At 64.8% G+C, this 12,844-nt stretch overlaps 1 protein-coding gene across 1 annotated transcript; it reads left to right on the top strand.

Moving 5' to 3' along the window:
- Positions 1 to 1,212: 1,212 nt before the first annotated feature.
- Positions 1,213 to 4,245, top strand: LOC145718837 (zinc finger protein ZFPM1-like; the record flags this gene model as incomplete). The annotated part of the gene is made up of 4 exons (XM_081810353.1): positions 1,213 to 1,579; positions 1,906 to 2,001; positions 2,073 to 2,219; positions 2,404 to 4,245. Coding segments are annotated over 4 exons (2,403 nt in total), but the record flags the coding sequence as incomplete, so codon positions are not given.
- Positions 4,246 to 12,844: the final 8,599 nt, after the last annotated feature.

Raw genomic sequence — 12,844 nt, forward strand, 5'->3', positions numbered from 1 at the left:
AGCATCTGGTGCCCACAGTGCCCAACAGGGTCAGTCCAGTCCTCAGTGCTGAGGCGGGGGACGCTCGAGGTGCTGGGAGAGCTTTCTCCACTTGGGGGTGCACGCCTTACCCTGAAACAGCAGGACTGTTGCTACCGTGGGCTAGAAAAGCCTCAATACAGAGTCCGTCATACCTGGTTTAATTCTTGAGACTCAACCACTCTGGCCTCTGTTTTCTCACCTGTGCAATGGGGCTGTGGTCAGCCCTGGGGTAGGGGGACCACGACGGTCCTCACTAAACCTCAGGGCTGAGGCCACCCACAGCCAGCGGCACCATTCCCAGCCCTGGCCCCGCAGGCACAGAAACAAACCCACCAGGGGCCTTTCAGATTCCAATCCCAGCTCAGCGCCTCAGCTGATAGAGAACAGAGCTGCCCTGAGGACCCCCCCTCTGCCACAACTGTGGACCCAGGATAAACCTCAGAGACGCCGGGATGAGAATCGGGTCCTAAGCTGCACTAGAGCCCGGACACGTCCCAGAACAAGCCCTCCCCCTCCCCTGTCTTCATCCAAGGGGCAGGGGGCCGTGGAGCAGAGACAAACAGCATTCTGCAGCATCCTGCTACAAAGACCCTGAGAACCACCCGTCAGAGACCTTCACCAGCTGGGAACCCCTCTGCCGCCCCCGCAAGCTGAGCTCCTACAAACCGAAAAGTCCCAGGCCACCTGTCTTGAGATAAACGTGAATTAAGCAATGTTGGCCCATCCATACTTGATGTGAAAACACTGCGGGGAGGGCTAAGAGGAGAGACAGGGCGAGCTCCTCTTCCTCTGCAGCCCCCAGCCTCACCCCACCCGAGGCCGCCCAGAGCCACGCTCCACTCTCGTCCTCCTGCCCGCGTGCTTCAGGGGTTCCCTGTGCACCTGGCCGCCCAGACCTGCTCCCATGAACACACACGTTTCCTCCACAGGGGCCCAGGTTCACGCCATCCCTCAAGCCCCCTCACAGCACACGATCTCCGGCACATGGCCACCCCCAACATCGCAGACGCCCAGCCCCCCTCCCTCGGGTGCCTGTGGACATGGCCACAGCCCTGCCGCGGGCGCCCGCTGAGGCTCCGGCGTCCCCGGGGGGGCTCGCTGTTGGGAGGCAGCCTGGGGGGTTACTCAGAGACCCCATCCGTGCGATCCTGGGGCATCCTGGAGAGCTAGAGAAAGAGAACCCAGTGACCAGCAGTGACCAGGAGGGAAGGCCCCATTCACAAACCCCACTCCTCAGGAAGTCAGGGGCCGGCAGCGCCAAGCCCTCCGTTTCTGGAGGCTCCGTGCCTTGCCCTGAGTTGCGGGCGCCCCCCTCTCCCCCGCCCCACAGAAGACGTCTTCCCCTGCAAAGACTGTGGAATCTGGTACCGCAGCGAGAGAAACCTGCAAGCCCACCTGCTCTACTACTGCGCCAGCCGCCAGACCACCGGCTCCATGGCCGCCGCCGACGACAAGCCCAAGGAGACCTACCCCCACGAGCGCGTCTGCCCCTTTCCCCAGTGCCGCAAGAGCTGCCCCAGCGCCAGCTCCCTGGAGATCCACATGCGCAGCCACAGCGGTGAGCACCACGCCCCCTCCCCAGGACCCCCCGCCACGGTCTGCAACGCCGTGTGCATGCCCACCCAACAATGCATTTCTGCCCCATCTGGCCCCGGGTGCCCGCCCTGCCACATAGGCCTGTGTTATCCTCCTGGGGCACCTCACAGTGCTCCCGAGTACACGGCCCACCGGTGCTCATCAGAATGGTCAGCTGGGGCCAGGTCCTTGCCACAGTCCCAGGGGACAAGGGGCAGAGGAGGCAGGGTTCAAACAGAGCCCCCATGTCACAGGTCCTTGGCCAGCTGGGCTCCAGGAGCCCACCCCTCACTCAGCCCTGTGTTCCAGGAGAACGCCCCTTCGTATGTCTGATCTGCCTGTCGGCCTTTACCACCAAGGCCAACTGTGAGCGGCACCTGAAGGTGCACACAGACACTCTGAGCGGTAGGTGGGGGCTGGGAAGGGGATGGGGGGGCACCCCAGCCCAGGGCCCTGATACCACAGCCTGCCTGCAGGTGTCTGCCACAGCTGTGGCTTCATCTCCACCACAAGGGACATCCTCTACAGCCACCTGGTGACCAACCACATGGTCTGCCAGCCGGGCTCCAAGGCTGAGATCTACTCACCAGGGGCCGGGCACCCCACCGCCAAGCTCCCCCCAGGTGAGGCCCTGGGCTGGGAAGGGGTGGGGTTTGTCCTAACGGTGACCAGGAGTCCATTTCAATCTTGGCCCTCCGCCACCTCTGCCCAGTCCAGTTCTACCCTTCCCACCCTACCCCTCCTCAGGTCTGGCCCAGGTAGGTCCTGCTCCAGTCCTGAAGTGTGGCCCCTGGGGTCTGCCTGCAGACAGCCTGGCCGGCTTCCAGCAGCACACGGCCCTGCACGGCCCCCTGGCTTCTGCTGACCTGGGCCTGGCGCCCACCGCATCGCCAGGACTGGACAGGAAGGCCCTGGCAGAGACCACCAATGGAGAGGCCAGAGCCGCCCCCCAGAACGGGGGCAGCAACGAGCCCCCGGCAGCGCCCCGGGCCATCAAGACGGAGGCCACCACGGAGGAGCCCGAGGCGGAGCCAGGGCCCACGGCCGCATCGCGGTCACCCTCACCGCCCAGCCCCGCTCCGGCCAGGGTGAAGGCCGAGCTGTCCAGCCCCACGCCCGGCTCCAGCCCTGGCCCCGGCGAGCTGGGGCTGGCGGCCGGCGCGCTCTTCCTGCCGCAGTTCCCCGCCGCGCCCCCGGCCTCAGAGATCTTGGCCAAAATGTCCGAGCTCGTGCACAGCCGGCTGCAGGCGGGAGCGGGGGCGCAGGCCTGCCTCTTCACGGGGGCCCCCAAGGGCGCCACGTGCTTCGAGTGCGACATCACCTTCAACAACGTCAACAACTTCTACGTGCACAAGCGCCTCTACTGCTCCGGCCGCCGCCCGCCCGACGACGCGCCCCCCGCGCGCAGGGCCAAGGCGCCCCAGACCCCCGCACGCGCGCCCCCCGGCCCGCCGCCCCCAGAGGCCGACGCGAGGCGCGCGTCGCCAGGCTCCGGGACGCGCGAGGACGAGGCGGGGGGCGCAGCCACCCCCGAGGCCGAGGCCGAGCCCGAGGCCGAGCGGGGCGGCCGGGGCCGCGAAGGCAGTCCAGGGAGCCCGAGCCCGGGCAGCGGGGCGGACGAGGACGACGACCCCCGCCGGACGCTGTGCGAGGCCTGCAACATCCGCTTCAGCCGCCACGAGACCTACACGGTGCACAAGCGCTACTACTGCGCCTCGCGTCACGACCCGCCGCCGCGCCGGCCCACGCCCGCCGGGACCCCCGGGACCCCCGCGCCGGCGGCGCCCGTCGCGCCGCCCGTGCGCACGCGCAGGCGCCGCAAGCTGTACGAGCTGCACGCGGCCGGCCCCGCCCCGCCCCCCGCCGCCGGCCCCGCCCCCGCGCCACTCGGCCCCGCCTCCGAGCCGCCCGCGTCGCCGTCGCCCCGGCCCGGAAGCGGAAGCGGAAGCCGCGGGCCCGACGCCGCCGACGGCCCCATCGACCTGAGCAAGAAGCCGCGGCGGCAGGCGCCCGGCCCCGCTCCCGGCCTGCCTGCGCTGGCCGACTACCACGAGTGCACGGCCTGCCGCGTGAGCTTCCACAGCCTCGAGGCCTACCTGGCGCACAAGAAGTTCTCGTGCCCTGCCGCCCCGCGCCACCTGCGCGCCGCCCCCGAGGACGCGCCCGGCGGCGCCGTCGTGTGCCCCTACTGCCCGCCCAACGGCGTGGTCCGCGGCGACCTCATCGAGCACTTCCGCCTGGCGCACGGCCTGCTGCTGGGCCAGCCCCCCGCCGGCCCCGGCGCCCGGACGCCCTCGCCCGCCGCCCCCCGCGACGGCCTCAACGGCCAGGAGCCGCGGGAGCCGGCCCCCGGCGCGGCGGACAGCAGCCCCCGGCCCGGCCCGCCGCCGTCCCCGAGCCCCGAGGCGGTGCTGCCGCCGCCGCCCACGCCCCCCTCCCACTCGGACAAGGGCGTCCAGACCCCCGGCAAGGGGGCGCCCGCGCCGCCGGGCAGCCAGCGCTACTGCCGTCTGTGCAACATCAAGTTCAGCAGCCTGTCCACCTTCATCGCCCACAAGAAGTATTACTGCTCCTCGCACGCGGCCGAGCACGTCAAGTGAGCGGCCGCCACACTACGGCCGGGGCGCGCCTGGCGCCCCCGCTGCGGCCCCGGGCCCGGGCGGGGGCGCGCCGAGCGCGGGGCTCGGCGGAGGGGCTGCGGGGGACAGCGCCCGCCCGGACCCTTGGCACTTAATAAAGAAGTTCAGTTTGATGAGCACAGTAGTGCGGCGGCCTAGTTCTCTGAGCACGGGGGCCCGGGGGGTGGGGGCGCACGCAGGGCCGCCCTTCGGGCTCTGGCTGCGCCCTGGGCACCGAGCGGCTCGCCGCCGCCGCCGTCGGGAGCGAACACCCCGGCCACGGCCGGGGGCTCGTGCGCAGCGGCCCTGGAGCCGGACCGAACCCCCGGCCAGTGTGATGCCACAGCACACCCCGGGAATCGCCGCCCTGGACTCCGTGGGGCATCGGGGAGCAGGCCCTGCCCTTCCGGGCCCTCTGCTGCTGCCCTCCAGGACGCTGGCAGAAGCGCTGGGTTGGCCGCCAGATACCAAAGGAAGCACTTCCTACTGGCCAGCCAGCAGGGGACGACGAAGCCCTGTGCTCGCCGAGGCTAGTGGGGAGGGAAGGGACAGTGAGACAGCCGACAGGCACCAGGGAACACGGTGGGCAGGGGAGGGGGCATCAGGCCCCACAGCGTCCCCTGAGCTGGGTGTAGCGTGGCAGCTGTGGGGGCTACAGCGGGTGTGAGGGATGGGGGCCACCCCCACCCCAGTCTGCCCAGCTGGCGCCGCGGGAAGTACGTGGGCCACCGCGGGACCTGGGCAACCACACCCAAGCAGAGTTCAGCCGTGGTCTTGTCACCCTGCTAGAAAACACCCCTCAGTCCTTTTCCAACTTTGCTCGAAGGAGCAGAGTTTCTTCCAAACACTTTTACGCCAAAGCCTATGGGGGATGGAAGTGAACTCTGACCTTTGACCTTTCTCTGTCTCACGGTGAGGGAGGTGCTTCCCGCCATCCACTCAGGCTCGCTCTCCTTGCGCGAGGCACACGTTTCTCCCACCCCAGCCCTCATGGGGCTACGCAGACCATGTTTGGACAAGATCAGCCGCGCGTCATCCACAGGCCCCTACCCGTCTGACACAGGCCCGCCCCCCCGCCCCCCACCCCCCGTGCTGGGCCTGACCAGACAGGGCTGCTCTGCCCGGGCGCCGCAGTCGGGGCTCCCACACCCTCCTAGGGCCCACTCGCTCTGGGGAAGTCAGTGGAGGGAGGGTCCCAGGGGAGCCACGCCGCCTCCCTCCAAGATGCCCGGCCTCTGCCACCTGGGCTTGGGGCAGAGGAAGCCCTCAGACCCTCAGCCCTGCTCCTTGTTTGCATTGTCCCGCATGAATTTGCATGGAGGGTTTAAGAGGCTTTGCCTCTGAGTCAGACCAGCGGATGAAAGCAGACATTACCGATGTCCGCACATACTGTTATTAAAAACCTAAACCTAATGCAGAGTGAATTTTACTGTGTATAAATTGTAAAATAAAATCTTTAAAGGGGTGCTGGGGAACATGAGGGATATGGCTCCTGATGAGCAACAGATGCTGAAAGGGGAGAAACCCAACACAGGCTGGGTGGGATGGGGGAGGCAGGCGTGCAGAGTGAATGGGAGGGCCGCACACAGAAGGGCCTCAGTGGCCCTGCCTGCATGTGGGGGGAGCGCTTCATCATCCCGAAGCCCCTTCTCCCAGTTCAAGAGGCAGGCAGACCCCATGACTCCCATTCCAGGCCAGGACTGGGGCCAGGCTGACCCGTCACCAGGGACGTCCTGGGCCCTGCAGCTTGTGCCCCCACCCACGCCCCGGGAGCCCCCTTCCCCCCGAAGCTGGGCTTGGAGCCACGAGGCAGTGCCACATGCCTCATTAAGGTCCCTGCACAGGGGTCCTGGGTCACATCACCCCCCTCTCAGACCCCGGGCTTCCCACCCCCTGCACACACCACCAGTGGCTTTGCCTCCCCCTCAAGCTCCCTCCATCTCCTCTGCTCCCACACCATCCCGGGGCAGCCCAGGGACAGCTCAGACCTTCAGGACCCTCTCCAGGAAACCCGGTGCTCCCTGCTCCCAGACCACACCCCCCAAACCCGCAACCTCTCTAACTAGGGGGGTTCGGGGCTCTGGGGGCCCTCCGTGGAAACTCTCCCGGGGGAGGGGGTCGCACAGGATTTCAGTGCCCTCCATCTCTCTCCAGCCCAGCCTCTTCTGAGCACCTGACCTACCTGTCCCTGCAGAGCCCCTCCCGTCTTCCCGCTTCTGCCCAGACAGGGCCACTGCCGGCAACCTTTGCTCCTTAAGCCAGTGACGTGTGCTATCCTACCCACTCACGCCTCCCTTTCAGAAGCAGCTCTGGAATTGCCCAAGCGCACCGTCCCCCAGCCGCCGCCTGCCCCTGGCTCCCAGGCCTGCGACTTTGCCTTGGTCCTCCCTCAACCCCCACTTCCAAACACTATCAGCAGGTCTGATAGGTTCTACCGCGGGGGACAGCGGCCGCTTCCCCCTAGCCCGTGCCTGGCCACCGCCCAGCCGCCACGGCTCTTCCCCCCTGCTATGCTCCGGGGCTGGCCTCGCACCCTGCTTCAGGCTCTCGGGAGTTCCCGCCGCACAGAGGTGGGCTCCGAGCCCTGCTCACCCACCACGCCGCTCAGCGCTGCTCCGTGCCACCCTGGCCGCCAGGATCCACTCCCCAGGAAGGGCCGCCCCTCACGGCACACAGCTCTCGGCTTAGGGACCGTCCCTGACCCTCCACCGTGACACACAACAGGAGTCACTCTTGGGACCCCTGCCTGTCACGCCTTTCCCACGGGCCTCGCCTGCCTTGACCAGTGCCTCCTGCGCACCTGGCACTGGGAGGGGCACTCGGGTCACTGATGGCATGAGGGGATGAAAGGCCATGGGGTGAGCCAGCCCCACCTGTCCACACCCAGGACACCTTCCTGACCCCGAGCCCGTTCTTCCGCCGGTCTCCTGCCTTCGGCTGCCCTCCACACTGCGCCAACCGCATCTCCCTAGAGCCAGCTTTGACCAGCCACAGCTCCTTGGCACACACAGCACACGGTCCACATTCAAGGTCACCACCCAACCCCATCTACTCCTAACTGACCATCCCCGCAGAGTCTGATGTGCAGCCCCACGCACCGGTCATCACTGCCCACTGCCCACTTCCCTGCACATCCCACCGGCCATCCCCGTGCTGCCCGCTCACCCGCTGGTTCTAGCAATTCCTGCAGGTGGGCATTCCTAACGCCAGGGGTCAGCAGCAACTCATTTCTATGGGCCAGCAGGCCATCCAGGAGACTGACCCTTGTTCTCTGGCAGGTGGGGAGGGGAGGGAGGGGCTCGATGGGGGCAGTGAGGTCCCAGCTGGGATGGAACACGGGGGAGCACAAAGGAGAAGCAGCCAGCACAGGAGGGGCCCAGGCTGGGGTGGGGCCCTGGGCGAGGGGCGCACTGGAGGAGGCCACCAGGCTGTCCCCTGAAGCTGCGGCCCAGCCTTGCACTCACACCTGCCCTCACCCTCACCGGGGCTCTCACTCGAAGCAGCGGCCCCGGGCTTACCTGTACTTCTCTTCCTGTCCAGCCAGAACGAGCCTCTCCCTGATGGGGCAGCCACCCCTCCACTCCTGGGGACCACGTAGGAGAGCGTCCCTGAGCCCAGAGAACGCACGCTCTCTGGCCAGCCTGAGAAAGGCCCACACAGCAGGTGCTCAGAGCTTCTTAGCGCCTTTCTGATCAGCCTAACAGGAGATTGTATTTCCGGAGGGGTGGGGGGGGGCAGGTGTCAGCCCTTCGGAACCCGGGGTGGGATGACCAGACCAGCAGCTGCTCGCGGAGCCCGTGCTTGGCGCCCCCAGCCCTGCACCCCATCGCGCTGCTGCTCTGCCATTCACCCATCATGCGGCTGAGACTTCAGAAGCCCAGACTACACGGAACAGAGGCGGCCACGGCGCAGGTTCCACGCTCTCGGGTGGACGGGGGCCAGCCCCCGTGAGCCTGCTGCCGCCGCGCTGGAGGGGGCCAGCCCTGGTCCCAGCAAGGCTGACCCGGACAGTCTGGAGAGGGCAGTGGCCATCGGGGACGGCCCCTGCACACCTTCACAAGGTCAGAGGTCAGGGCAGTGGAGGACAGTGGAGAACTAGAGACAAACTCGAAACTGTAAGCGTATCGAGACCCTAGACAATTTAAAAGCTTTGTACAGCAGGAGGGAGGAGAGGGGGCCGCCGGCTGGCTCTGCGCTGTTACTGCCCCCCCCCCAGAAGTGCAGCATGCGCCCTATTTCCAAAGACTCCAAATGCATAACCTTGGACAATGCCAGCGTCTGAGGACCACGTTTTTTTAGAGACACAGGTGACCCCAACCGCCCGCTGCCGGGGGAGAGGCAGGACCCAGATCACTAAGTCAGAATCAAAGCAGAGGCATGGTCAAGGGAGAGCCAGGCCCCAAGCACCTCCAGGCACAGGGCAAACCCCTTCCCTGCTTACTCGGACTCCTATGGCCAAGCCCGCCCCATCTCCGAGGGACTGTGGCCCAGGCTCAGCGGAAGACACAGGATGAAGCCCGGCTGTGGTTTGGTCCCATAGGTCTGTCACTTCTTTGACCATAGCCACCCAGATGACCCTGATTCATCCCAGTACGCAGGTGCCCCACCAACCCCACATCCAAAGAATTCTCAGCAGCCCTCGGTCCAGTACTTAGAATTCCATCTTTAAGTGCTCTCTGGTCAGTCCCATGGCGAGAAAGGCAGTGGACATCCCAACCTGTCCGCAGACACTCAGAAACAAAACCCACCCCAGACGAGGCCCAGCCTCAGCCAAGACAGTGCAGAGAATGTGCTCCATGGAGAGGACGTGCTCCTCCGGAGATCCTCCTCACCCCCGCCGCAAGCCACCGTCCCCACAAGGCACACACCTCCAGCCGCCTGCTCTCAGCCGGCGGAACACGGGGCATCGCGGGCAGAGAGAAGAGCGAGCCAGCCTGGGGCCCGGCCCACCCACAGCTGGTGGGGCATCTGCCACCACAGCCCACTCCCCGTCCTCTGCCACACACACCACGTGGCCTCTGAGCCTGTGAGCAGGGACACAGCGCCCGCACACCCTGCCTGTGACTAGGATGGGCACAGCGAACCGCATTATGTTGCCAAGGAGCACCGGGACAGGAGTTCCTCGGCGCTGTGGCTGGGACTGCACGTCCCTCTGTGGGTTTTCCCGGGCTTCCTGAGTGTCACCTTCACACTCCCCCGGGGGTCCCTGCAAGGACATCGCGTGCAGGCAGGTTGCTAACATTTAACAATGAGACAGCGGAAGAAAGACCCCCAAGGTCCCGCAGTGTCCCCGGGGGCCACCCAGGCTCCCTGCCGCTGATGTGAGTGCCATTTATCATGTGGAGGGATGAACCAGAGCTGGACCAGCCACTTCATCAGGTCCTGCTTGAAAAGGAGGCGGCTCTCAGCTCCACAGAAATCCCATCTCCACACTCCAGGGTACGACGGGGCTGGCTCCGTGAGTCAGCGCAGAGAAGTTTTAGCAACGACGCGAAGGGGGAGGGCAAGGTGCGCAGAGGTGTGTGCATAGCTTTGGATTCAAATACAGGCAGCTAAGCCATGGAGAGCTGCAAGGAACAGGGTATGATAGGCAGAATACGGGCCCCAAAGCATCCGCATCCTACTCCCCAGAACCTGAGAATTATGTTGCTTACACAGAAAAGGGGCATCAAGGTTGCTGGTCAGATGACCTTGAGGTGGGGGATGATCCCAGAGGGACAACATGCACAGTGAACAAGGCCCAGGCAGACTGGCCGGGTCTGGCAGAGCAGTGAGCCTCCCGGCCACCCAGGCTTGGCTGGGCTGGGATTGGAAGAAACCAGCCACACTTTCCCCAACCATGGACCGCTGTGTCATGTCTGAGCCTGGAAGCATCCAGAGTCAACACTCCCGCCCGGGTTTCCCCGAGTTAGCAGCAAGCTGGAAGCGAGAAGATGTCTGAAATCCTACAGTGGACGGAGCTCGGTCCTAGGCCCCTGCACAGTACAGCGTGAGCTGGCCTTCTAGATGTTTGCAGCCCCAGGCAAAGGGGATTAGCCCAAGCCACAACCCATAATCCTCGTCCACTTCACCTGATAAGAGTGAAGGCGTTTCCCCTGCAGAGGCGGGCAAGGGACCGAGCGGCAGAGAGAACCGCCCCCAGATGCTCTGGGCTTGCATTAAATCTCAACTGTTGAGCACAGTCTTTTCACTATTCTGTGTGATGAACAAGAAAGCTCACGATGGCCACCTCGAGGTAAAGGCCCCGGAGATTGGCTGAGCGTTGAGTCCCCAATGTTCCCAGGGACCGTCACCGCCTGACGGACGGACGGAGGACAGAGCCGACTTGGGCAGCGGGAAGACGTTTCCGAAACGTGAACGGCTAGCCCATTGCTTTGAGGAAGACAGCGGGCAGAATATGTTGCCCTGAGATTAGAGCTTTCAAGTGAAAATGAGAATTTGGGGATGCCTCCATCCATCACCGAACAGCTTCTCCATATTTAAAGACTTTGCTGGCGAGACAGGGAGAAATACCAGATTTGTTTGCCTTTTCTTACTTTGGGAGATGAAGGTGGTCCTCCCGGGAAGCCCTGGGTGACTCAGGGAGCCCACGACTTGCCCACGACAGAGGCAGGGCATTGCAGAATCACGCGTGGGTGGGAGATGCACCTGCCAGGCCACAGGGTGATGGAGAGAATAACAGCTGCTTCTATTTGGGGAACAGCGGAGTCCACGAGACCACAGCATCCGGTTTTTAAAGAAGGGAAGGACATCATAACACTGTCCACCCGGGATTCTAGATCCAGTGACAACGTCCTTCCAGAACGGGAGCCCAACAGTCATTCTGTGACACATGGAAGCAGAACGTGAATTTGTGAAGTTCTTCAGGCGGAAGGGAAGGGAGACCGGCGGGAGCCGGGGTCCGCAGGGTGAACGCGGAAACCTAAAACCCATCTTGTCCTGGCCTTACACTTTCTGAAAGTCAAATGCCGAAATCAAAGGGGACAGTGACATGTCCGGGTGCACAGCGTACAGAGAAGCGAAACTGTTCGCTTCCCCTGTGTGAAGCGCCCCAATTCTCAGAGCAAATGAGCCCACAGTAGACCCTGCCGCCAACGCGGGGGAGGCTGGCCGCACAGTTCCAGTCGGGGGCCTGCACCTGCGGAGTGAACGTCACCGCCCTTCCCAGATGACTCCGCCGTCAGGGGCGGGAGCAGGGGGTGCTCAGGGAGGGGATAACGCCCACGGACAGACCAACAGCAGTGGTCGTCCATCTGGACGCTGTGACCCTCACCCAGGAAGAAAACGAACAGCCCTCCCACCCACAGGAAAACAGGCGAGACTGCGCCCAAAGGCAGCTCCAAGGGCAGGTGTGAGTGGTAGTGGACCACCCGCCCACCGCCCACCGGGAGCCAAGGATCCACACGTTGGACACTCAGCCAGTCGCTCTGGGAAAGAGAACCAGAGTGTTGGGTGTGACTGCCCGAGCCACCAGATGGTGGGAGCCTTGAGGAAACTACTGGGCGCAGGAAGGAGCAACTGGGCACGCGGCTCCCCTGAGACGGGGTGGCTGGAGGGGTGTGCGCAGGTGGAGGACCTCGGGGACTAGAGGCACAGGAAGGCTCTAGAAGGCTGGAACTGCATATTCTGCGCGACCCAGGTCAGGGCGTCTGGGGATGCCGGCGGGAGAGGACGCAGGACCAGAAGTCAGCCTGGATGAGGGGGTTCTGCCTCACCGGCCTCTGAGCCCCTCCCCACGCAGCCGCCTTCCCTGGATGCGTGTCCTGGGGCCCAAACAACAGAGACGTATTCTCTCCCAGTTCGGGGCACGAGTCCAAAATCAAGGTGCAGGCAGGGCCGCCCCCCAGAAGCCTCCAGGGACGGTCTGTTCCAGGCCCCTCCTCCTGATGCTGCCGGTGGCCGCCACCCGATATCCCTTGGCGTGCAGACACGTCACTGCTCTCTGCCTCTGGAAGAGGTGTCCTCTTCTGGGTCCGTCCGTGTCTCACCTGTCTCTTGTGAAGACACGCTCACTGGATTTAGGGCCACCCTGATCAGGGGTGACCTCACCCCGATCCTTCATTACAGCTGTGAAGATGGATTCCACACAAGGACACATCGGAGGCTCCACGTGGCCATGAATCTGGGAAGTCATGGTTCCTGTGACCCCACGGCATGTCCAGGCTGTAAGCAGGATGGTCCTTGGAGACCCTGCCACCGCCGAGCAGCTGGAAGGTGGGCACTGCATGCCAGGCCGCGTGGGTGCCGACGATCCCTGAGCCCCAACACGCATGGACACAGCCACATTACAGCTGTAGGAACACGGGAGGAGGCCCCTAGGCTTTTGACGACACCAGTGGTTTCCAAACTCTGCCCCAGGGCCTTTGCAGTCCATGAGGCACCCTGGGGGCGGTGGGAGGGCGAGGGAGGCAGCTCCATCCTCAGGGACCAGAACGGCGCCGGTGATCCCACTGTTTCACTTCAGGAGAGTGTCCCACAGCCAAGGGAGGGGAAGACCAGACAGGATGCCGGCTGGCCAAGGTCAGGTGCACAGAATGAAGGTCACTGCCTGTCGTAAGGCCGTTCATCGTCTGGACCGCACTATGTCGTCCCGTCAGCACCCACGGGGCCATGGGCATATGGCCGTGGCT

Source organism: Leptonychotes weddellii, unplaced genomic scaffold, assembly GCF_054177405.1.
Source record: "Leptonychotes weddellii isolate Sample4059 unplaced genomic scaffold, ASM5417740v2 HiC_scaffold_2339, whole genome shotgun sequence".
NCBI classification, from domain to species: Eukaryota; Metazoa; Chordata; class Mammalia; order Carnivora; family Phocidae; genus Leptonychotes; species Leptonychotes weddellii.